The sequence below is a fragment of the Lacerta agilis genome, chromosome 8 (assembly GCF_009819535.1).
Source record: "Lacerta agilis isolate rLacAgi1 chromosome 8, rLacAgi1.pri, whole genome shotgun sequence".
Taxonomy (NCBI): Eukaryota; Metazoa; Chordata; class Lepidosauria; order Squamata; family Lacertidae; genus Lacerta; species Lacerta agilis.
This window is the reverse complement of record NC_046319.1, coordinates 49,400,183-49,425,131: the sequence shown is the minus strand read 5'-3', so window position 1 is coordinate 49,425,131 and position 24,949 is coordinate 49,400,183. Positions and strand designations below refer to the sequence as shown.

Here is a 24,949-nt window from a genome sequence, read left to right as displayed (position 1 = left end):
CAACAGTATAGCTCTGAGTGAGTCTCCACCTGTCTTCCTTCTATTTTATGTGAGGAAACTGCAATACATCCCAGAGCTCCCAGCAGTTGCCTTTCTTAACCTTAGACCCTTTGAGGTCCACATAAAATGAACATTGTTTCCATAGAGGTGGTTCTGAGCACCCCCAAATGTTGCTCAGACTCCTCATACCCCCTAACCACACCAATTTCTTGCCTGATGATGATATATCAAAGCAGAAATGTATTGAAGGACCATGAAATGGGTGAGATTGATGGTCCAGCTGTGCAATGAAATGTGACTCTTTTGAGTCAGGTTGGTGAGCCCTCATCAAGACTATATTGCTTGTGATGGGCCACAGGAGCAAAATGAATATATTCCTTTCACAATTGCGGTGCGGTGCACTTCTCCAGTGCTTCTCCAAGCTGGAAGTCAACACCTTGCCCCCAAATGGACTTTCAGCCTCCTTTCATCTTTTCCTTCTCTTTCTGTGGTCACATCAATCAAATCCCACCTTTGAATATTGCTCCAGCAAGTCCATATTATATTCCTCTGCCAAGAAAACCCAAACTAAAGACTTAGGATGCTATGGAATGGGACAAGAATCTTGGGTATAGGGCAGAATACAAATTTCAATAGTAGTAGTAGTAATGGCTGCCCTGTGCCTTTAACACCAGCTTAATCTGTAGAAACAAGCAAGTGAAACTTTTCACATCATTGGAATAAATATGGTTTGCTGCTAAATGTCTGCATACTTGGCCCTGCCCATAACTCAGCTGAAGAGGCTAAGCTATTTATTTTTTAACTTGCTTGAATAAAAGTTGAAAAGCTGCAAATTATGCCGAAGACAGTTATGTGCTTGTGGGTGTTTTTCTTCAGTGGATAAAGCTGGGGAGAAAGTGGCCTCCCTTTCTTTGCACAGCCACAGCCAACATTACACATGTAGTCCCTGTGGAGCATTTAGAGGGTGAATGTGGTGACTCTCCTTCCTCTGACAGATTCCGTGTGACAGTGGATATGCTGAAGCCCGAAAGGCTGGAATTGACCACCACACTGAAGACCCTGGACTATGTGGATGTGCCTGCTGCTGCCAAGAAAGACCACAAGCTCACCTTCTTCTCTTATAGGGAAGGCATGTACAGTGCCAAGGTAAATACCTCGCCTGAACACCATTCCCTTTGCCCTTCTGTGGGCTCCTGAAGTAGAAGGATTCCTCCCATTCATAGGGACCACATCAGTGGAGGTTTAAGGACAGCCTGCTCAGCACAGCTTTGGGGATGCAGCCAGTCCACCATCAGCCCCCTTCTGGGCTGCACGGATTTCCATACAACAACAACAACAACAACAACAACAACAACAACAACAACAACAACATTTTATTTATACCCCGCCTTTCCCCGCCAAACTGGGCTCAGGGCGGCTAACACCAATAAAATCACAACAAAAACATAAAACAATTCATTAAAATACAGATTAAAATACAATTTAAAATTTAATCTAGACTGCAGCCTCATTTTTAAGTAGTCCACCAACCACACCAAAAGAATGAAACATCAGGGTTAAACTGAAACCAACCCAAAGGCTAGATGGAACAGCTCCATCTTGCAGGCCCTGTGGAAAGATGCCAAATCCCGCAGGGCCCTGGTCTCTTGTGCTAGACTGTTCCACCAAGTTGGGGCCAGTACTGAGAAGGCCCTGGCCCTAGTTGAAGCCAACCTAGTATCCTTGTGGCTCGGGACCTTCAAAAAGTTATTATTTGAGGACCTTAAGGTCCTACCCAGGACATACCAGGCAAGGTGGTCCCTTAGGTATGAGGGTCCTAAGCCGCATAGGGCTGTTCTGCAGGTTTTTTAGGCATTTTGTATCAAATGGGTGAAGGGCAGCTCACATGGTGCCACCAGGTGTTGTGGACCATTTATTGTTTTATTTATTACATTTATACCCTGCCCTTCCTCCTAAAGAGTGCCAAACAGCTGTAGCTTCCAGTATCTCTGACTGCTGCCTTTGCTGTCTAGGGCTGGTGAGTGTTGTGGTCCAAAAAATCTAGAGGGTACCACATTAGTTATCCCTGATGCACAGCTGAAAATGAGAAAGTTTCTGATTATCAAATGCTTTGGAATCATTTCCTCTCAGGCTCTACATCTGCTGTCTTGTGCGGGCTGAGAATTAATTGCCATCCTTTTCACACACTTGACCATTTTGCATTTCTCCTTTTCTGAGAGCAGCCCAGCCACTGCTGGCAAGAACTGCAATCCATCATAGTTTTGGTAATACTGAGCTCCAGCACTAGTTCAGTTGCCCTGCTCTAGGCAGTCTGAATGCTCAGTGAGTCTGGGAAAAACAAGGGTGCTCAGTTTTGCGCAGTGTTTTGGCAAAAGGTGGGTGGGATAAAGCTGACCTGAATGGATTTCCACCCTGCCATGGAGTCACCACCATGGCAGCTCTTGACCCTGACACTTCCTTGCCTCTGCAGGTGACCTTCCGCAATGAAACGACTCAGGAGTTCCTGTTCTATTTGGTGACTTTTAAGGTCATCCCATGTGGCCCACTTGGCACCATTGAGTTGATGACCCTCGTGCGGCAAAGCACCTCATCTTCTGTGAAGATTGAAAACCCTCTCTATGTCCCAGTGACCTTCAACACTGACTGCAAAGTGCCAGACATCAACATTCCCCCCCAGTTCATTGTCCCGGCTCAGTCGGAGGTATGAATTTGCCTTTGAAGTGGCCAAGAGCCTGGTCTTGCAACTGCCTCAGCCAGCATTTGCCAAGATGGCTCTGCTGTCATTTGGCAGTCAGCAGAACTACATCTGGGTGATTGTTTCCTTTCCCTAAAATGTTTTGGTTCCACTTTGTATGCAATAGTAGTAGTAGTAGTAAATCTGGATTTCCTACCTGTTGCAGTCTGGCCTGGAGCCTGGCTCAGACCTGACACAATCCCTGGGATAACTTTAGTCCTACCCTTAAGTTGCTGAAGGAAGCTGGCACAAATCTCTCACCCTCATGCGTCCTTCTTTACTGAGGAATCCAGGATTTCTTTCTCTTTTTTCCCCATTTCTCTCCTGCTCCCTCACACACCCTCTTTTTCCTCCCACTGTCTCCTTATGGCAGGCCTCTAAAAAAAACCTTTCACCTTCCCTCTGGCACTCTCCAGTGGAGATGCTCCCTCCTTTCCATGTGTGCATTCTGCCTGCAGGAAGGACTGGTTGACTTTCTTTTCACATTTTGAAAGCAGCATGATAAGGAATGGGGAGGCAATTTGAGTTACCGTCAGATGAAAACAAGCTCCTCACAGGAAGGGAAATGTTCCTCCTCTTCCTCCTGCTGCTGCTTCTTCCAAGACATCCAAGGTGTGGAACGCCCTCCTGTCCCCTGCCCCTGCCAGAGTCATCAGGCAGCCATGGCCCCTTGGCATTGGCCTGGCTCTCACTGGCTAGATTGTCAAAAGGGATTTACTAGCATTGTTCAATAGTCCATACTGTTCTGTAGAACAGAAAGTGAACCAGCCCAACTGAAAATGGGAATATTCTGGCCTCTCAAGATGTGATTTCTCTATTATCACCTTACCCTCCAAGGGGCCTAGGGTGGTATACATGGATCTCCCCATTTAATCCCCCAAATAACTATTTGAGGTAGGTTAGACTGAGAGACTATGAGTGGCCCATACAGTGAGTTTCATTGCCACGTGGGGAGACCTGCTCTCTCCCAGGTCCTAGTCTGACACTTTTAACCACTACGCCATACTGACTCTCATGACTCTAGCTCTCTATGCCTGCCTATTCTCTCGCCCATTCCTTGCCTGCCTTCCATGCTGCCCTCCCAGCCTGCCACCTTCATTGGCTTGCCTGCTGCTCAACTGTCTCTAGGTTGACCCACTGGCTGTGGTCCCTCTGTCCCAACCCTGCTCTTGAACCTGCCAGAATTTGCCCCTTCTGCTCTTCCACATGCTCTGTCTTCTCTGCTGCCGCCCAGTGTTGGCCATGGATGCTGAACATTCATTCTTGCAGAGAAAGGGAGTTGGGTGGAGCCAGTCAGTCAGTGACTGTCAAATCCCCCTCCACTTCTTGACCAGTTGCTTGTTCTGCCCCCTCCCCTCTTTTCTCAGGGGGTGCTTGTGTTTGAGTTCCAACCAATGAGGCCTGGAGAAGTTAGTGGGCGCCTGTCCCTCAACAGCAATGAGCTGGGCTCCTTCCAGTACGACTTGATCCTGAAAGCCACCCCAGCCCGGCCAGAGAAAGCCCTCTCCTTCTGTGCCATGCTGGGCAGCAGCCAGATCGTCTTCGCCAAGTTTGTCAACTATACCCGTCAGAAGACAGAGTACACCACCAAGGTGATTCCAGTTGCTGTGATGCCACTTCTGGTCCAAATTGACAGGCACAAAGATTTTACCCACGGTAGCCTTTGCTTGTAGGCAAATCAAATTTCCCATCATCCTGCTCCACTAGCTTATGATACTGCCACACTTTATGGCATTGTAGCTCTTGCTACAGGCCCTGCAGGAGAAATATGCTTCCTCCCACCCCATCTTGGCCACAGTGCCAACAAGCTTCTCTTCCCAACTAGCTGGAAAGCATGTGAACATCCCCCTGGAGCTGCTTTCTGCTGAGTCAGTCCTGTTAACACCTGCTTTTGCAGGCAGAGAAAGGTATTTCCCAACCTGGGACTGAAGCAGCGACCATGTGCGTATCTTACTTTATGATGTTTATACCCTGCCTTCCTCCAGGAAGCTCAAGGTAGCATAAACGGTTCTTTCCCACCCCAAATGTATCCTCACAACAATCCTACCTGGGAGAGGTAGCGACACTAGCTGAGTGGGGGTTTGAACCGAGATTCCCAAGTCTCTTTGACTCTTTGCAAAACATTTGCTCTGTTGTCCTGAGCTGTGACCCTCCTGTTGCGTGTGCCACCCACTCCCAGCAGACAATGGCAGGGGTGGGGAAGGGCTGTTAAATTTATCTGGACTTTGGCTGTGACGCAGCTGAAATCTGTGCTAGCTGGTTGTGGGTCCCTCTCCCTGCTCAATAGGTTTAACCCAGGCTGACTTGAGCAGTCAAATGGTTGTTTATGTGTGTGACTGGGGTGAGGTGAGGAGTTCTCCACGAGGCAACTCTGACTTTTCTTTCCAGAAGATGCATAGAGTTCTATTGAGTCTCTCCCTTGCTGCCGGGTAAATGAAAATTGCAGAGGAAGTGGAAAAAGTTTGAGGCAGCATGAAGGCAAGGGTGGATGTGACAATGCAGTGCAGTGCAAATTTGCAACTGAGAAAGCAAGAGGCCTCTGGCCTTGAAAGAAAAAATTGTGGAAAGCCTGGCTGTCCACCTGCTGTGGTACATTGCTGCCTACCCATCTCTTTCCTGCTGTTGCACATGAAGCCTCATCACTTTTGAGAGTCCATTCTACAGGCTCTGTCATTTAGGCCAAACTACTGTGGAGAACCTACTCATCTGAAAGGGCATGGACACTCCTCACTCTATTTGAACATACCTTTTGGGTTCTGACAAATATCTCATCCTCCAGGATATTGTAAATAAAAAATAGCTGCTGCCAGGCTCCAGATTGTTTCCTTCTGTGCCCAAGTTGGGATTCTTCTCACAAGGAAGGATTCTGGGTACAAGGAGATCTGCTCCTCCTGCCTTACGATGCCTGTGATAGTTTTCAGAGGCTGCCAGGGTGAAATGCCTCTAGGTGCATGGGACCTACCCCCGCCTCTATCCCTCCCTCCCCTCTCCAGTGAGACTCCTTTGTTTTCAGAACAAACCAGTACAGTGGGTTGTGCTCTTCTGTCTGGGGTTGGTGGCTGATTGCTTCATTGCTCCAAAGGACAAAGGCACTGCAGGAGGAGTTTTGCCAGGGAGAGGAAGCAGTAACTGAGCCTGAGCACAACAATAATGCAACCCAGTTTGTTTGTTCTGTTTTACTGGAGTTTGTTCTGACCCTCTGGACAGGAGTTGAGTCAATAAGAAATGTTATGTTTGTCTGCTCTGTGGTACAACTGCAGCCACCAGACCAACCAGACTGTGATTTCTCTCTTTCCAGCTTGACTGCCCTGACTTCCACGTGGACAAAGTAATCAATGCACCTGCAGGATCTCTAGGAGGCACTGAGGTCAGCGTGGAAGTAATCTTTGAGCCTTGCCAGCTGGGTGAATGCAAGGGAACACTTGTCCTTTCTTCAACCATAGGAGGCGACTACGTCATCCCTCTCAGTGGCACAGCCATCCCTCCTAAACCACAGGGGCCTATTCAGATCAGGGCTGGCACCAGCACATCCATTCCCTTTAAGAATGTCTTCCTGCACCCCATGGCTTTCTCCTACATTGTGGAGAATTCTGCCTTCACTGTGAAGGCTACTGAGACTATTAAGTCTAAGAAATCAGCTACCATCCTAGTCTCCTTTGAAGGGAACCCAAGTGGCACTAAAGCCGCTGTCACCAGCAAGCTGGTTGTCTCTTGTCCTCGCGCAGCTGGGCTGGGCTCAGGAGTCTCCTGGGTTTATTATCTAAAAGGTATCACGCCTGAGAAATGAAACTGTGGAGAGCTACTGTGTTGTCTGTTTCATTTAAGCATTGCCATAAGGAGGGGGGGAGAGAGCTAGACAGTCAGAGCATGTCTTGCTTTTTGGTATTTGATCCTCTGTGTCAAGCACCTTCCTTGCTTTTCTTAGGAGAAGGGAAAGCTGGCAATGCCTCTGTACCTTTTGGAAGGGGGGGGGGAACCCTCTGTGATTGTCCTTGCAGCAGGCCTGGAGGACAGCAGGGCTTCCACATGCAAGATTTCTGTCAGAACAAACCAAGTGTCTCCTTGTGTAAGGAGGGCAGCACACACCATACCAGGAATGTCCTTCTTCCCTTAACATTCCTCCAGTGTTCAATCTGCTGAATAAGTTAATGCAGCAGCATAAAACATCACCTGGAAATGTGCAAAACAAGCTTCTGCCTTATATTCATAATAAGAATGTCTTGTTACATAAGATTTTATTTTGGAATAAAGGTTATTAAACAAAACAAGAAAGTGCTTGAAAGTTTTGTCAGGACAAGGCTGTGGACAGGATTCTGGGATCTGGTTGGGAGAGAGCCAGACCAAAAGCTTAATGTCTGCTCAGGCTGCCTGAAAACAGTTAGATGATTTGTATGGCAATAATCAGCTGTCAGTTCCCTCCATGGTAGAAAGTGGGAGAGGCAGAACAACCATGACCTGTGACATCAGGGTTGTGCATAATGTCACATAGCCTACCTGTCTGTAGACTCAGCTGTGCAAATGTGCAGGTTAGGCTGAGAGGGACAGCTGGCATCCTGAGAATCTGTTTCTGGAACTTCTGGCTGCAGAGAAACATATAAGGGCATCGGCAAAATATCCAATGAAATATTTTACTCCAGAAGGGATAACAGGACTTCTCCAGGTGATAGTGATGGAGACCAGGGCCTCCTTGCTTATGACCCAGATGCTTTCCCACAAGGTGCTATTTTCTAGCATGCCCCTCTTCAGAACTGTCTATGAAAAAGTTAGGTATGCCCTGCCCTCCCCCAGTGTTGACTCTGACAACATACTAGGGCCAAATAGAGAAAAGTGAACCATTTCTGCAAGTGCCTGATTCCTAATTAAGGAGCACAATCTCTGCCATTGCTCACAATTGTCCTAGTGTCAGGCTTTCTTTTAAATAAACAGGTAGAGGGGGTTGTGCTGCCAGTCTTTCAAATGAAACTAGGGACATGGGAGATAAGTATGGTTTTGACTAATTGTTTCTCACTCAACATGCCATCATTTAAGTTCCTTCAAATTGAAACGCTTTACAGCAGGGGTGGCTAATGTGGGCACTTTCCAGAAGTTGTTGGGACTCCCAACTCTCTCGAGCTGGATGGCTGCAGGTTCGCCACCCCTCCTTTACAGCAATGCTCTGCAACAGAGGTTCGGGGCAGCGGCATTTGCCAGATGGATAAAAAATTTTTTTTAAGGGGTCCCCAAATGTCTGTTTGGACGAAAGGTGGGATTAGAGTGTCAAAACTGTTGAAGGCAATTACTTTACAGGGTGAGGGAAACGGTGCTGCGGCCAATGCTGGGTCTACGAGACCCGCTGACATGAATGAAGGCGACTAACTTAAGCCATCCGTATCAATGGGTCTATGAGCAGCACTGAGTTGGAGGCAGCCCAGGAAGGCAGGAAAGTGATTTATACCAGGTCAGGCCACCTGCGGGAGCTGCTGGCCCTTGGAGCCGGGCGATCCCGCTCAACCGCCTCGGAAGGGTGTCTGCCGATCCGGATGAGGCGTCGCCCGAAGGCGCTGGGCGAGAAGCCCAACCAAGCCTCCCGGAGCTTCAAGGTGGACTGCGCCGCCCTGACTGCAGCTTGATCGCCGGCGACGCGCGGGAGGCGCCGGCGGTTCGATCGCCGCATGAATGAAAGAAAGCGGCTCGGATAAATTTGTCACGTGAGATCTCCGAGACGAGGGGGAAAGCAGGAAGCACCTGATATCTCACGTGACTGGACCAAGATGGCCGCCGCCTGGTAACCGGAGAGAGAGGGGGGGGAAGCGCCTCCTCCGCTACAGCCGCGCCAGTGCCTCCTTCCCGCCCACCTGCTCCTGCGCTCGGGGAGCCGCTCGTCTCTTTCTCCCCTCCTTCCTTCCTTCCTTGAGGCCGGTGCAAGGCGGGACGACCGGCGCGATGAACCCGGAGAAGGACTTCTCTCCGCTGACGCCGAGCATCGTGCGGGCCCTGAACGACAAACTCTACGAGAAGCGGAAGGTGGCGGCGCTGGAAATCGAGAAGTGAGCGAAGGGGGCGGGTTGCCTTCCATTCACGCTCTTGTGCCACTGAGGGGGCCCTTCTCGCACCGCACTGACAACAGCAGCCGCGTTAGTAGTGCCCGGCAGGATCTTTCCCCGCCCTGCCTTGAGGTGCCATTGGCGGGGCTTCAGCCGTTGAGCCGCAGCCCTTTCCTCAGCGCCCGCCTCCCCTTGCTGAAGCCCGTTGACTGCTCCTGCTCCTCCTGTCACCGAAGGGCCTCTTCCTTCTCTTGGAGCAGGCCTGAGCGGGGGTGGGAGTGCTGGTTTAGAGCGGGATCTACAAACAGCAGCTCTGAGAAAGTTGCGCCTCTTCTCTCCTGTATTTCCCCGGTCTCACCACATACCAGGCATAGAGATCAAGCACTGAAATAGGTGACACAGAGAGAGGCTGCTGTTCGTATGGTGGAGGGGCCTTATCCAGTCACAGAGAAGACCAAGCCTTTCTCCCTGCACGCACCTTGCAAATCTACTTGTCAGCTTGAGTGGGCAAAAATGGGCTAGGTGGACCAGTTTTCTGGCTCCATTTTATTTGTTCATAGAGGATTCATTTGTGGGCATACAAGGTTGCTAATGGCCAGCTAAATTGAAAGAAATATATTTCTCATGTTAAACTGGAGCCAGACATGCACCTGGTGAGACATGACACAGTCTTCTTATTCTCCTGTTTTTAGGCTGGTGCGTGAATTTGTGGCTCAGAACAGCACAGCTCAGATCAAGCATGTGATTCAGATTCTTTCTCAGGAGTTTGCACTTTCCCAACACCCACATAGTCGAAAAGGGGGACTTATTGGCCTGGCAGCCTGCTCCATTGCTCTTGGGAAGGTAGGTGGTGTTGCTGTTTCTTTGACCCCATAGGAGGACATGAGCCCTTGTTCTCTGTTAGAAGGGAGAGAGGCTGCCTGTTCTAACCTCACATTTGTTCCAGAGGAGGAAGACATTCTGTGATGGGTGAATTTGGAAACCTAAAAAATGGATTCCAAATTAGTTACAAAAATTATTTATCACAATCTCCAAAAATAAGTTGTATGAATAACTAAGCTCTAATGCTGATTTGGTGCAATGTTAAGAAATATCTCCTAGTAACATCTTCATATGTAGGGAAGCATTTAGTCAAGCCGTGTGCTGTTTTCAGCTGTCTTTGATCAATTTCCTGCCATTTCCCCCTGCAAAATTTGGGCTTATTCACACATTACTTGGCTAATAAGGAACTCCAGGTTTTGAGCCACCTTTTGTTGGTTATGGTATTGTCAGAAGGGAACAGGTTCCCTTCCCTCCCATCAGTGGCCAGAAAAGGTAAGGGAGATGGGACTTGTTAGCAGAGTGACAGCTCTTCCTGCATTCCAGAAAAGAGGCTGAATTCTGTCCCGTCTCCTCTCATTGTTTAAAAATGGACTTTGTTGCCTTTGCTGCATAGTAAGGAGCTTTTGCTCTAGGTTTGGGTGCCCATATTTTTTGGATTTGAGGACACATTTGGAAACTTAAGAAACTGTTGTGGGACCAACAAAATATTCATTTCGCAGAAGAATCCTCGGTTGGCCCCCAATCCACATCCCAAAGACCAACACCAACCCAAAGCAGGCAAAAAAAAAAAAAAAAACAACCCACAACAACCCAGGAAACACCCCCCCCCCCACAACAGCTTGCTCCCATCTCATTTTTTAAAAATGGACAAGGGATGGAGACTTTAGCACCTGTGTGCCTGAGGAAACTATGTTGCCCACAAGCATGGTGTTGGTGACTTCAGCTATATTCAATGCCTGGGGATTCTGTTCTTAGCCAGTTACAGGTGGGTAGCCGTGTTGGTCTGCCATAGTCAAAACAAAATCGAAAATTCTTTCTAGTAGCACCTTAGAGACCAACTGAGTTTGTTCCTGGTATGAGCTTTCGTGTGCATGCACACTTCTTCAGATACACTGAAACAGAAGTCACCAGATCCTTAAATATAGTGGGGGAGTGGGGAGGGGTATTACTCAGAAGGGTGGTGGGAATGGGTGATAGGCTGATAAGTGTGGAAAACCAGTTGACGACTCTAAATGGCTGCAATTAGTCTTGCAGGGAAAGGCAAGGGGTGAGATGGCTAAGGATGGCTTTGTTATGTATAATGAGATAAGAATCCAATGTCTTTGTTCAAACCAGGTTTCTCCATGGTTTTAAGTTTGGTGATTAGTTGCAATTCAGCCACTTCTCTTTCCAGTCTATTTCTGAAATTTCTTTGTATTAAGACAGCTACTTTGAGATCTTTTATAGAATGTCCTGGGAGATTGAAGTGTTCTCCTACTGGTTTCTCTGTCTTGTGATTCCTGATATCAGATTTATGTCCATTTATCCTTTGGCGTAGGGTTTGGCCTGTTTGTCCAATATAGAGAGCTGAAGGGCACTGTTGGCATTTGATTGCATACACAATGTTGGAAGATGAGCAATTAAATAGTCCTGAGATGGTGTGTTTGATGTTGTTGGGACCAGTAATGGTGTTATCCGGGTTTATGTGGCAGCAAAGTTGGCATCTGGGTTTATTGCAGGCTCTGGTACCAGTGTCCATGTTGAGTCCTGTTTTTGTATTATTGTGGGTGAGGAGCTGTTTGAGATTGGGTGGCTGTTTGTATGCGATGAAGGGTCTTCCTCCCAGAGCTTGAGAAAGAGAACTGTCATTGTCTAGGAGAGGTTGTAGATCTCTGATGATGCGTTGTACTGTTTTAACTTGGGAGCTGTATGTGATGACTAGTGGTGTTCTGTTATTTTCTTTTTTGGGTCTGTCTTGCAGCAAGTTCTCTCTGGGTATCAGTCTGGCTCTGTCGATCTGTTGTTTAACTTCATCAGGTGGATATTTTAGTTCTAAAAAGGTTTGCTGTAGATCTCTTAGGTGAGAGTCTCTGTCTGTAGAGTTGGAACAGATGCGGCTGTAACGTAGGGCCTGGCTATATACAATGGATTGTTTGGTATGTTTGGGATGGTAGCTAGAAGCATGTAGATATGTTTGTCGGTCAGTTGGTTTACGGTATAAGGTGGTGTCTATGTGTCACCCATTCCCACCACCCTTCTGAGTAATACCCCTCCCCACTCCCCCACTATATTTAAGGATCTGGTGACTTCTGTTTCAGTGTATCTGAAGAAGTGTGCATGCACACGAAAGCTCATACCAGGAACAAACTCAGTTGGTCTCTAAGGTGCTACTAGAAAGAATTTTCGATTTTGTTTTGTTCTTAGCCAGGTTTGCTTTCCCTATTCCAAGCCCCACCCTCCACCCTGGTGAACTTGCAAGAAAGCAGGGGCTCCACTCTGGTGTAGCCACTGCTTAAGTCCATGGCTCCGCCCCCCTAATCCTTGTGTTTTGATTGGCAGGACTCTGGGCTGTACTTGAAGGAGCTCATTGAGCCTGTGCTGACGTGCTTCAATGATGCTGACAGCCGCTTGCGGTACTACGCCTGTGAGGCCCTATACAACATTGTGAAGGTGGCCAGAGGCTCTGTCCTCCCCCACTTCAAAGTGCTGTTTGATGGCTTGAGCAAGGTAATGGGTTTTCTCGACAGGCCAAGAATGTCTCACACATGTAACATCTCTGATGTCATGTATATTCCTGCTCTGGGGCTCTTTGGAGGTGTGGGTGCTGATTCTGGACAACTGGGGCTGAGATATGGCACTGAGGATCTCCACAAGCATCCCCTAGAGGAAAATGTTCCTCCTACTTTGATGCCTTCACTCCAGTTCATCCCCCTAATACTAACATGGCTGCAGAAGAGCTCTGGGAACCTGACAGAGAGTCTGGTCCAGGGCTCCATGAATGTGCTTTCCAGATTGCTCACGGCAACCATAGCTCGGATGGTGGTGTGCACCTGTGGGTGGGGGCTTGCTTCTGGCTTTGCACACTTTCTGGGCATTTCTGGAGCTCAGTTTATTGTCAGACAGGAGGTGGTGTCCCTGCCCCATTCCTGGGAGTCAGTGGTAAACAGAAAATAGTTGTCTCCTGGTCTAGTCACTACTAGTGTCTTATGCACACGGCTCAGCCACACCACATACTCTCTCTTTTTTTCCTAGCTTGCTGCAGATCCAGACCCAAATGTCAAAAGTGGATCTGAACTCCTGGACCGGCTTCTGAAGGTACAGTCCTTTCTGCTGACAGCAGCTCATGATATGCTGGGGATAGGTTACAGATAGAAGGGTGCATATTTCCTGCATTAGTCTTGGGGTGTTTGAGTAAAGCGAAGAACCTAGGAATTTGCTTGGTTGATTTCAGGTATCAAATTGTGGTATTTGCGATCTCATGTAGAATCCACTATCTTGGTTTTCAAGTTTTAAATATAGAAAGGTGCTAAAAAAGTGAGAATGTTCTTCTGGGTGTGATAGAAGTGATGAGTAATATGAAAGGTAATTTTGCAGAAAGTGGTGAGTTTGGGTGTCTGCCAGGGTCCCAGGCCAGGAGAGAGACCATGTTCTCAGCAGCCCTGCCTTTCATGCTTTATATGAGGCACCTGAGAAGGCTGGAGACAGTGTTGGAGCTAAGTGGCACTGAAATATGGACCCAACTCCCACAGACAAACACTTCTGTTAATTTTTCTAAGGGAATCAGAAATTTATGGGAGTTTGAAAGATGGGAACGGAAACAAGGTTCATAAAGCAAACTGAGCATGGATAATGCACCTCTGGCTGGATGGTCTAGCTACTGGCACTGCATCGTGGATTGCTAAAAAAACAAGCCATCTTGTTCTAGAGGCAAGGCAGATGCTGCTGACCAGCCTTCTTTAGAGATCAAATGTCACCTTCCTTGTTCCCACTGAGATTGGTTGTTCCCTGAAGAGCAAGCAGAATTACACGAAAGCGAGCTTCCTCTTCCAGAAGAAACAGAGCATCTGAGTTCCCTAGGAAAGGGGAAGAAAAAGCTATACAGTAAAACCTCTGAAGCAGCTTTGGCCTTTGCCTGGGCATCTGGCTGAGCCACCAGAGGACTTCTCAAGCACCCCAGAGGACAAAGAGCAGATATTTAAAATGGTGTGAGGCTTTGGTCACCTAGGACAAGGGAAACAAACAGGTTTTTTAAAAAATAAAAGATTGTGAAGATTTGGTTCTTCACAACTTCTATAGAAAATGGACAGGGCGTGATTGTTCACTGTATGAGAAAGAAGGCATAGAGTAAAAAAAAAAAAAAACTAGAAAATGAAAGAGGAACCAGCTCCTCCACAGAATCCCTGTTGGTCATAATACCAAACATGAAAACTAATTTAGCATGGAGGGCATTTCCCTCATGACCAGAACTCTGGGGATCAACTGGAAGTGGGGGAAGAGTGTTGTAATGAGCATGATTTGAGCCACATTCACAACAGCAGAGTAAAAACATGTTTGGAACACAGTAAATTGCCTGAAGTTCTAGGTTTACTAAGCTGCTGTGCCTTAGAAGGGTTCTACTCATGGAACCTTCCAAGAGTGCGGCAACCAGGAACTTAATGCTGGTTTTAATAATTAACCCCAGGACCTGTGCCCCTGATACAAATGTTGACTGATCGAGAGCACGGCGTTACCAAGTGTGTTTGTGTGCATGTGGATTCCTCTTTTGAAACCAAATGGGACTATGTTTAATTTAGTTGGCGATGTTTCACTTTTGTATACATATGAAGGTGAGTGGAGATTTGCCAACTAAGTTAACTGTAGTTGCATTTGGTTTCAAAGTCGGATTTTTTTCAATAAGAAGGGAATAAGTTCAAAAGGAAAATGAAGGACATTAAACCTCTGCAGAATGATTGGATATGGGGGATGTTCAGGGATCATCCTCTTACAAATGCTGAGAAGTCATACATTCATGCTGGAATATAGGCAAGTGTTGGCAATCCCTGGTGCGTTCAGCAAGCATATGAAGTAAATTGTTGGAGAGCATCAGCCAGAACCCACATCTGTTAGGAAAAGACTGGACAGCAGCCCTTCAAGCACCACAATGTCTTGGATTCAGGCAGTTGGTCTGGGGCTAATGCAGGCCTTGGCACACCTGACATCTTCCAGATATTTTGGACTCTAGCTCCCAACAGCTGTGCTGGCTGGGACCGATGGGAGTTGTCTGGAACATCTGGAAGACTCCTGGCTGGTGAAGGCTGAGCTTATGCATGGTTGGAAGTCTCTCTTTCCTTTCTAGAGTGGTAAAGGTCCTGGACTTTATGTAGGGTTCAAGCACTGATGGCAAGGGAGTCAAGGCTCGTTCTCATGCTCATTGGCTCTGACTTTCTAGGACATTGTGACCGAAAGCAACAACTTTGACCTAGTGAGCTTCATTCCACTGCTGCGTGAGAGAATCTACTCCAACAACCAGTATGCTCGACAGTTTATCATTTCCTGGGTAAGTGTTTTTGGTCTGATGCTGGGATTTGTTTCTCTGGCATCTCAAGTGAGCAGTGTGTTTTATAACTGCCAGCTCAGTGTTTTCTGATACTTTGGAATGGCCATCAAGAGCAACAATATACACAGCAGCTCCAGCTGCTTCCCAAGCAGGTAGCAAGCACCCCCCCCCCCAGCAGCAGGGGGTGTGTGCTTGCTACCTGCTTGGGAAGCAGCTAGAGCTGCTGTGTATATTGTTGCTCTTTTTTATATATATAATTTTTATTATTTTTACACTATACTACTACAACATTATATCTAACATTTCATACATTTTCCATTTTGGCTTACAAAGCCGTGACTTCCCTCAATCCCTCCACATGGCTTACAGAATTATATCTTGATATTATATTTCTTGAATCAACCATTGCTTACATTATCGTAAAATTCCTTCCTACTTTTACTATCATACTTACAATAATAATTCTACACATTAACTACAAAACTTCTTGAAATCCTATTAGCGTATTCAGTTGTAAATTGTCTTTTAAATAGTTCGTAAACTTTAACCAGTCTTTGATGAATTTTTGGTCCCGCTGTTCCTAGATTCTTCCCATCATTTTGTCCAGTTCTGCATATTCAGTCAATTTAACTGTCCATTCTTCTTTTGTCGGTAATTCTTCTTGTTTCCATTTTTGCGCTAGAAGAATTCTAGCTGCAGTCACTGCGTACTGGAAAAGTCTAATGTCCTTCTTTTCAATGTCTGTACCTACAATACCTAATAAAAAAGCTTCAGGCTTCTTAACAAAATTATATTTCAACATTTTTCTTAACTCATGATAGATCATATCCCAATACATTCTCACCTTCTTACATTCCCACCACATATGATAAAAGGTACTGACACTTTCTTTACATTTCCAACACTTATTTGTATATTGTTGCTCTTGAGGGCTCTGTTAGAAACTGCTGTTAACAAATGATGCATAGTTCCTTTGTGGAAAGGCCTTTCTTGTTTCTCCTTGGCAATTGTTTGCAGTTTGTCACCAGTGGCTGCTGACTTCCTGATACCTTCCTTCCAAGCCCTGTTGCAGGTTTAGCAGAAGGGAGTCCCTTGCTCTGACCACCTGTGTGCCCTGGCTACGTGAAAAGGGTCTTTGAGAGACTTTCTACAGGTGTGGAATTCCTTACCAGTGAAGATTTGCTGGTGCTGAAGGCACCAGCTCTCTTCTATGTGATGTTCCTCTTAGTGGCCTAAAATGACCTTTAGAGTGGGAAAGGCTGGTTTCCACCTTGTCATACTCAAATATTTTGGGGAGCATATTTTAACCTGGAGCTGGCTAAAAATTTAAATGATTAGTGAGGCAAATTTTCCATGTGCCTCAAAGACTTTTTGGGTCTCTCTTCTTTTGAGTGAATGTACATAACAGGGGCAGATCTACTATTAAACAAATGAAGCTTAAACTGCAGTGCCCCTAATCCTGGAGGGGCCGCAAAAGTGAATTTAGTCCACACTGCTTAAAATTTTTAGTTCTAGCAGTAAGGCAAAGTAAAGGGCCGCTGGACAGTTAAGTCCAGTCAAAGGCGACTTTTCATGCCAAGGGAGCAAGCATTTGTCCACAGACAGCTTACCGGATCATGTGGCCAGCATGACTAAACCGCTTCTGGCACAACAGAACACTGTGATGGAAGCCAGAGCTCATAGAAACACCATTTACCTTCCCACCGCAGCGGTACTTATTTATCTACTTGCACTGGTGTGCTTTCAAACTGCTAGGTTGGCAGAAGCTGGGACAAAGCAACAGGAGCTCACCCTGTTGCTCTGATTTGAACCACCGACCACAGCACCACCCGGGTCCCTAGCTCCTAGTAGACCCAATTTGAATTGAGCTTTATTGTATATATTTCAACAATCCCGTAGTTTGAGAGTCAGTAGCACAGATGTGAATGTGTGGGGATCTGTCATGGGAACAACCCCATTGAAGAAGATAACAGTGGCTACCTAGACCTCGTTTCTGGTTGCAAGGAGCTCCCATGACAGTTCAATCTTCAGGGCCCCCAAAATGTAGGTCTGCCACTGGCACATAATCTCATTTTACAGAACACAGCCCATCTCCTTTAGAAACTCACTTGCTAAAGGCCAGGCCGGGCTGGCTTAAGGTTGCCCCTGAAATGATGTTGCCCCCTCTCTCTGTCCCCTTCCTCCTTTCCCATTATGCAAGTTGCTCCTAGGACCCAAAAAGCACCATTGATATCTCGTGGAAAATCTGGTTGAGGTCTAAAGAGACACATGCTTCTCCTTGCCACTGCGCTTCTGTATCATCTTCCTTTTGTTTGTCTTTTCCCCTTGAGTTAGATCTTGGTTCTGGAGTCGGTTCCAGATATCAACCTTCTGGATTACCTGCCGGAGATTCTAGATGGCCTCTTCCAGATCCTGGGTGATAACAGCAAGGAGATACGTAAAATGTGAGTGCAGAGCTGGATCTGGGGATAACTGCCTGGCTGTTGATACGCAGGCTTTGTCCCCCTGTTTCCAGGGCAGTGCTCCATAAGTTGCACCACCATTTCCTTTGGCTTCAACCCAGTTGACACTCTTAAACAGGAAGCAGCAGCTTTGGGTGGGAGGAGGGGGCTGTTGCCTTGTGTGTCCTGCTTAAGGGCTTCCCACAGGGACATCTGCTCGGCTACTTGAAGAATAGGATGTTGGGTGAGATGGGCCCATCTTGGTGTGATCCAGCTTCAGGGTTCTATGTTCAAGTGTCTTGGTAGAAACCAAAGTTTCTAGGCTGGAACCTGTGCTGGATGCCCAGCAAGCAGACTCCTGTCCTCTGTCTGTGTGAGGAGGATGAGTGAACAGAAAGGGGCATCTGCTTCCCTTTCCACCTTTTCATGTTATTTCCCCTATAGTGGAAGACCTATCTCTGAACCCCCTGCCTTTCCCCCCTTGCAAACAGGTGTGAAGTGGCCCTTGGTGAATTTCTGAAAGAGATCAAGAAGAACCCTTCCAGTGTCAAGTTTGCTGAGATGGCCAACATCTTGGTGATTCACTGCCAGGCTTCTGGTAAGTTATTTGTATTTCCAGCCCACCCTTCACCGCATGATCCTTGTGCGTGTTCCAGAACCATCACAACTGAAACAAGTATTATTAAAATGAAATCACAAGGCAAACAAAGCACAGGAGCAGGACAGAAGCAGCACTGTTCAGCAGTGATGGAGGGAAGATGAGGGGAGGCTTCCTGGGGAAAGAGAGGCACCTCACCCACCCCTTTCCAGGCATCCTGCTAAACCATCTTTTTGTTTCCTGATCACTTTGACTGCAGATGACCTAATCCAGTTGACTGCCATGTGCTGGATGCGCGAATTCATCCAGCTGGCTGGCCGGGTGATGCTGCCATATTCCTCGGGGATCCTGACAGCTGTCCTGCCGTGCCTGTCCTATGACGACCGGAAGAAGAGTATCCTTGCAGCAGAGGCTGTTGCCTCCCTCCTCCTCCTCCTCCTCCTCCTCCTCCTCCTCCCATCCCTTCCTTCACAAATGTCCGTCAGCATCTGACAGAAAGGAGGGAGGTCGGTGAGGCTAAGTCAACAGCCCTGGTTTATGCCGTTGGAGGGTTTTGCTCCTGCTGCTTCCTTGTGAGCCTGTGGATCATGAAAAGGACTGGGGGGGGGGCAGCCCCATAAGCAGCTCTGCTTTCTGTGCTTTCCTTGACATCAGAGCAGCCCCACAATTGCTTTCCCTGGCATGCTTAAGCAAAGGCTTCAGTAGGAGAGCCATTTTCATGTGGACACCCCTTTTGTGGGTATCTTTACTGAAAGACGTAGCATTGTTTGGGCTGGGCCATGAGAAGAAATCAAGCATACTTCAGTATTCCTTTTGGCCCATGAGTTGAGAATCTTTCCTATTTTTTTCTGATAGAGGGCTTGTGCTGTATTGTTCTCTAAACATGTGCCAGATCTGGTATCTGATGCAACTTTTGGAAGCCTAAAAATTAAAAGGTTTTGTCTTGAAAACCAATCAACCTGAAACCAGTTTTCTAGCACTTAAAGGCTATGGAACTCACTCCTACAAGAAATAGTGATAGCCACCAACTTGGATGGCTTTAAAAGAAGACCAGACAAATTCATGGAGTAGGCTATCACTGCTTACCAGCCATGATGGCAATGTTCTTCCTCCACCATCGGGGGCAGTGTGCCTCTGAATACAAGCTGCTAGGATTCTCAAGTAGGGAAAAATGCTCTTGTACTCAGGTCCTGCTTGTGGGGTTCCCAGTGTGGCATCTTGTTGGCCACGGTCAGAACAAGATGCTGGACTAGATGGGCCTCTTTTGACCTGGTCCAGCACCCCCCTCCCCCTCCACTGTCCATTGTTCTAGTTCCTATGCCCCCCTGTGAAACATCTTGAGTCTATACTCTTACCATACTGTATGAGCCTACTCCAAATGGTGATTGGGAACGTGACTTGGGGATAAATATTCCTTACATCCGTGGGGTGCAGGCATCAAAGAGGTGGCCAATGTGTGCAACCAGAGCCTCATGAAGCTGGTTATTCCGGAAGATGATGAGGTTGATGAGACCAAGCAGCCCGCAATGGCCCCCCAGATAATGGAGGGTGATCAGGATGAATCTCTTTCCAAGCAGGAGGTGACCTCGGGCGGTAAGTCCTTTCCCCCGCAAAGCAAACTGTCTTTCTGTCTGGCTTTTTGTACAGATACTTATCCCTGCTCTCGTGACCTGGACTTTGGAGTATTGCAATGTGCTTTCTGTCGGGCTGGAGAGAAGGGGTTATCTGAGAAAAATACGAGGCTAGGGGAGCGGCAGGATAATGTGCTAAACAAGCGGAGATAGGACAGTATAAGTTTCTCACCATGGAATGACTGGGAAAAGGTGAGCCATTCAAGACAGTGTGTTCCAAGGCTGCCCAATCCTTCCGTAGTGGGAAAATTGTATCTCCAGTCACTTTGCCTGTCTTATATTGGCTGAGTTTTAAAAGGTGGTCTCAAGCAGTTCTGTGTGTAAAAAAGGGGTGGAGGATGGTGTCCTTGAGAGAGAAGCAAACAACAGCTGTTGATCAGGTTCCTGGTGAGGGGAGGGTCAGTTGGAAATGACGCCACGTCTTCAACAGAGGCATTTTGGCTGTTGCTCAGAGTGTCAGCTGCACCATGGACCTCAGCAGCGAGGCTGCTTGGTTTTCATCACCCCGAATGTTATCTACAGACCTGACCACCTCACTGTCCTGATGTTTTCAGAACGTTCATGCCTGGGGCCACACCACTATTTTGCTTGGGGAGCAGTCTTTGCAAGTGCCAGCCCTTTGTGTTCCTCTGACAGTGTTGTGCCATGTTCAAGCTAACTGACACCTCTCCCTGCAGGCTGCCTGGATGCCTCCGGCGATTCCAATTTCAGCAACACCAGTGTCTTTATACCAGCCAGGTAAAAAACAACCGCCTCTTGTTAGTGAAGCTGGGGGATCTTCTGTAGCATTTTGCAGAAGGGGAGATTCTGCTGTGCGTTCCTATGCTTGGATCTTGCGCTGGACTGCATAGTGCCATTGAGTTGCTGCAAACCATGGTTTACAGAGTACTGCATGGGCTTTGGTGGCAGAGGCTGCTGCTTAGAAATAATTCAGAGCAGCTGGTAAACTATGAGGCACCTCTCAATGATGTGAGGTTATTTCCTGCTGGGAACTGGGGGGGGGGGGGGAATCAGATGAAGCGAGCATGTTTCTACATGAACTCCCCCCACAGTGAGGTGATGTGGGTCAAAGCAGACTTGTGCTTTTGATAGTAAACCACCTTCTAACCCACAAACTGTAGCTTACAAACCCAAACGCTGTTTAGACTAGAATTCTGTGAGTAGCTATGAAACTTGCTTTTGGCTGTCTCTAGGAGGAGCATTTGAGTTTGTGCAAAACATCTGATTTAAAATGGTGGTGAGTGGCAGGTATTCTGCCTTTGGGCACTCAGCAGTTTTGCATGATCTCTTCCGGGCATTTGGGATGGGCATTGTCCAGTGGGCTGAAAGAGCAAAGCAGCTGAATCCTGTGGGATAAAAACTTTGCTGAAGCAGAGGAGGTGATAATTGAGTAGCATTTGCCCCAGACAGCTTGCCTTCACCCCATAAAATGAACAGGCCATGACAGTCTGTTTGTGTATATAAAGGAAGCATGGAACCTGAGTGTGGCCCTCTCAGCAGCCTTGGGTTTCTTGTATACCTGGAAGCTTGCATACCTGGAAGGTTGCTGGGGTTGCTTGGAGTTGTAGTCCAAAACACATGGAGGGCACCAGGTTGGCAAAGGCTGTGCTGCAGCATGCATAATTCTGCAGCTCATCAAGTCTCCCTTCTCCCCTGGTCATCTTAGTTTTGCAGTTTGCCTTGCAGGGAAAGTTCTCATCCCAACCTCTCCCCACCGCATACTTTTAGTCACTCCTTTTCCAGCTCTCAGGTGCCCTTTTTTAGATGAGGCAACAACCAGAACTGTATGTATTCATTTCTTAAGAAATGTTATGTTGCAATAAAACAGTCTAGACCAGGAGATGGCAGAGCAGCACAAAGGCCAAGCCTTGGGAATGGAACTCATGGTTGGAATGCCTGGGAGAGTAAAACAGTTCTTTGCTTGGTGCTGACAGGATATTGAGCGTAGGTGCCAGGGCAAGGCATTGGCACTGTGACAGACCTTTCTCCTGGTGGTTACTTGCTGCTTTAGGGGAATGGGGGCACTCAAAGTTCCTCCCTAAGGGTGACCTTGGGGCACAAGTAGGCTTTTGTGGGGAAACTGATCCATACACAACGTTCTGTTGGTGCATTGTAATTCCGCGTACAGATTTATATGAAGTAATTATAGATTTGACTTTTAACAATAACAGCATCACAACTTTTAACTGCAATAGTAACAAATGATACTTGATCAATATGCTGAGAATGGTCAGGAGGAAAGAAAAATGCTTGGAGAAGGAGCAATGAAAACGAGGAGTCAAAAGTGGATGTGGTGATTTGGAGGCAAGCAGTCAGCACAGTTAGCTGTGGACTCACAGATAAGGGGCTGCATAAGAGCTGGAGAAAGAGAAGTGCCTTAGAGCACTGGAGGCCTGGTGCTGGATCTAACCACCCAGGCCACCTCTTTCCCACAGTGGCCCATCAGACACCTCAGTGAGACCCCACAAGCTGCTGCTTCTTCGGCGATCACTCATAGCCGAGTAAGATTGTCTTCCATAAACACGGTTTTAACAATGAGTCCTTTAGTGACTGTGGAGGCCAATTCTGGATCCACACCTCCTTCCACAGTGGGGACATAGGTTTCTGGGCAGGAGTTGATCATGGTGAGGGTTTGCCAAGTGTGCCTTCCTCTTAGCACGTTTCTCCCTTTCATGCTGAGTTTGAGTGTCTTGAAAGCCCATGACACCTTTGGTAAAGGCTGTTCGCCAATTGGAGCGCTCACAGGCAAGTTTTCCCCACAAACAGGACATGGGAGGCCACATCTCCCTCCTGTCCCTTTTGTTACCCATTGACTGGCACTTGGAAGCATCTTCCACCTCTCATCCTGGAGGCTTTGTGACCAGGAAAGGAGGCAAGCTCAAGAGCTGCTTTTCTGCGGTGCTTTTGCAGGGCAGTGGGTCCCATGCAACCCCCAGTAAAATTAAATCAGCAGTACCTGGTGGGCTTGCTCTCTGCACCTTCTGGAATACTGAAATAAGATTGCATAATATCCCCTGTGACTTTTTAAAAATATAAAAATTTTTTTTTATAGATGTAATATAAACCTGCTTTTTTCTCTCTTCCACGCATGCCTCCTAATACCTCCTAAAAGGGGCAGCATGCATTCGTTCCATCCATTCTCTATTTGGAACTGAATTGGTTGCTAACTGTGAGGCTACCAATTTTCTTCCCTCCCTTCCAGATCTGGGAGACGTGATCTGCACTTGGGAGTAGCGGGAGCCTTTGTACTTCCTTGGAATTGGAGTAATATGTTGACATCCCACTGTTCTTCCGTTGTGGAGCTCAAGACTATGCACATGGCGCTTCCAAGTGGTCTGCGCTTCCGTGCACTGACAAGATGCAAACCTGTGGGGCTTTTGCAATGTGGCTACATCACGTGCCCTCGGGACCAAATCAATAAGCCCAAGCTATTATTAGTAACAAAACAAATCACAGAAGGGGTTTTGCAGCATGCAGGGCAACATCAGGAGCGTCGGGGGGGGGGGGAAATAAGTTACATCCTCTTGGTTATGTGTGTATCTTTCATAATGGGATGGAATGTCAACATGTTGCTTCCCTTCTTCCGAAAGCCAAAGAGAATAATTTTTTCCAGCAACATGCAGCCTCACAGACCCATGAGCTGGTATTCAGTCAACGGCAGTTGCTTTAGTTGCCACAGATTTTTAAGGGTTTGTTTTTAAGCATACAAAATGGAATGGTGGAAGCAAAATGGAAGGGGAAAAAAGTATTCAATCTACAGACAAAGGATGGGAGCAGTTGCTGGAAAATAGCTGTCAGCATTACTGGAATGGAGAATGACTTTGCTTTCATTCAGTTGGCAGCTAAGGAAAGCAAGCAAAGGAGCAATATTTTAGTCCTTTGTGGGAGAGAAACTTTGTCTCTTTGCAAGGTGAAAGCTGTATATATGGGAAGTGTTTGTTGCGGTGAAATGATGAACCAAGGAGCCTGTTGCATTGTGAATTTCTGTGTGCTGTTTTTATATGGACTCAATATAGGCAGCTAAGTATTGAGAAGAAGTCATTCATCAAATGCCATTGACAACAGGGAAACCAAATGGTACAAGTTGCCCCGAGGTTATTTATGTTGAATTCATTGAACGAATGAATGAAACCATGCTCCAGCCTGAACTTACTTCTGTCTCCTTTTACCTTCAGCACTGAGAGAATCCAGGTGACCCTGAACCTCGATGGAATTGTCCAAGTATTAGACTGTCACCTTCATGATTCAACCATTGGGATGATGACACGGATAGCAGTCCTGAAGTGGCTGTACCACTTGTACATCAAGACGCCTCGCAAGGCAAGTCTGCTCGTTGATCAGATCAGGCCTGCAGCATGGCCATTGGCCCACATTATAGCATTTCTTTTCCTCTTGACTCTTCCTTGAAGAGCAGCTAAGATGCTACTGTATTCTTAAAGCTTTGGAAAGCAAGCTTGCCTCTTAAGAATACAGTGGTACCTTGGTTCTCAGACTGAATCTGTTCCAGAAGTCTGTTCCAAAACCAAAGCGTTCCAAAACCAAGGCACGCTTTCCCATAGAAAGCAATGCAAAACGGATTAATCTGTTCCAGACTTTTAAAAACAACCCCTAAAACAGTAATTTAACATGAATTTTATTATCTAATGACACTATTGATCCATAAAATGAAAGCAATAATCATTGTACTGTACTATAAAATAAATAAGGCAGTATTGTAGATGATAAAAATTAAAATTACTATTTTTTCCTTACCTGCACTGATGATAGCCATTGTTTGAATGGGGGGCTTTTATCCATTTCCGCAGCCACAAATCATTCAATCAATCAATCAATCAATCATAAAAGGAAGAACAAGCCACAGTCACAAAAACGAAAAAGCCACAGTCACAAAGACGCAAAAAATAGCAAAAACAAAAGCACCAAATATAAGCTCCAAATATCACCTCAGAACACTGTAATCGGAAATGGAAGGCTTTGATTACAATGGGGGGAGGCAAATTAGCAGCGCAGCAGTGAAAACGGAAGCTCAGGACCATGTTCGGCTTCTGAAGCAAAGTTTGCAAACGAACACTGACTTCCGGGTTTGCAGTGTTCAAGTTCCAAGTTGTTCAGGAACTAGCCTGTTCGAAAACCGAAGTACCACTGTATAGCATTGCACTCCTGATACATGTGCTTTTTCAGCCCA

At 46.9% G+C, this 24,949-nt stretch overlaps 2 protein-coding genes and 1 long non-coding RNA gene across 3 annotated transcripts in view; 2 read left to right on the top strand and 1 right to left on the bottom strand.

Moving 5' to 3' along the window:
* The window catches only part of HYDIN (HYDIN axonemal central pair apparatus protein), a 136,685-nt gene extending 129,952 nt beyond the window's left edge, over nucleotides 1-6,733 (top strand). The window contains exons 82-85 of the mRNA XM_033158672.1: nucleotides 996-1,146; nucleotides 2,471-2,701; nucleotides 4,102-4,326; nucleotides 6,033-6,733. Of these exons, the coding sequence (XP_033014563.1) occupies nucleotides 996-1,146; nucleotides 2,471-2,701; nucleotides 4,102-4,326; nucleotides 6,033-6,521 (1,096 nt within the window). The 3' untranslated portion in view covers nucleotides 6,522-6,733. The remainder of the gene's footprint in view (nucleotides 1-995; nucleotides 1,147-2,470; nucleotides 2,702-4,101; nucleotides 4,327-6,032) is intronic.
* Nucleotides 6,734-6,955: 222 nt separating this feature from the next.
* On the bottom strand, nucleotides 6,956-8,238 carry LOC117051183. Its single transcript, XR_004427156.1, has 2 exons — nucleotides 8,169-8,238; nucleotides 6,956-7,314 (listed from the first exon to the last, which is right to left on the bottom strand). It is a non-coding gene; the product is annotated as an uncharacterized LOC117051183 (long non-coding RNA).
* Nucleotides 8,239-8,516: 278 nt separating this feature from the next.
* Nucleotides 8,517-24,949, top strand: part of VAC14 (VAC14 component of PIKFYVE complex) — a 74,314-nt gene continuing 57,881 nt past the window's right edge. The window contains exons 1-11 of the mRNA XM_033157331.1: nucleotides 8,517-8,760; nucleotides 9,450-9,600; nucleotides 12,118-12,285; nucleotides 12,811-12,873; nucleotides 14,987-15,094; nucleotides 17,429-17,538; nucleotides 18,027-18,133; nucleotides 18,393-18,527; nucleotides 19,568-19,726; nucleotides 20,442-20,502; nucleotides 23,940-24,084. Coding sequence (XP_033013222.1) covers nucleotides 8,657-8,760; nucleotides 9,450-9,600; nucleotides 12,118-12,285; nucleotides 12,811-12,873; nucleotides 14,987-15,094; nucleotides 17,429-17,538; nucleotides 18,027-18,133; nucleotides 18,393-18,527; nucleotides 19,568-19,726; nucleotides 20,442-20,502; nucleotides 23,940-24,084 — 1,311 coding nt within the window. The 5' untranslated portion in view covers nucleotides 8,517-8,656. The remainder of the gene's footprint in view (nucleotides 8,761-9,449; nucleotides 9,601-12,117; nucleotides 12,286-12,810; nucleotides 12,874-14,986; nucleotides 15,095-17,428; nucleotides 17,539-18,026; nucleotides 18,134-18,392; nucleotides 18,528-19,567; nucleotides 19,727-20,441; nucleotides 20,503-23,939; nucleotides 24,085-24,949) is intronic.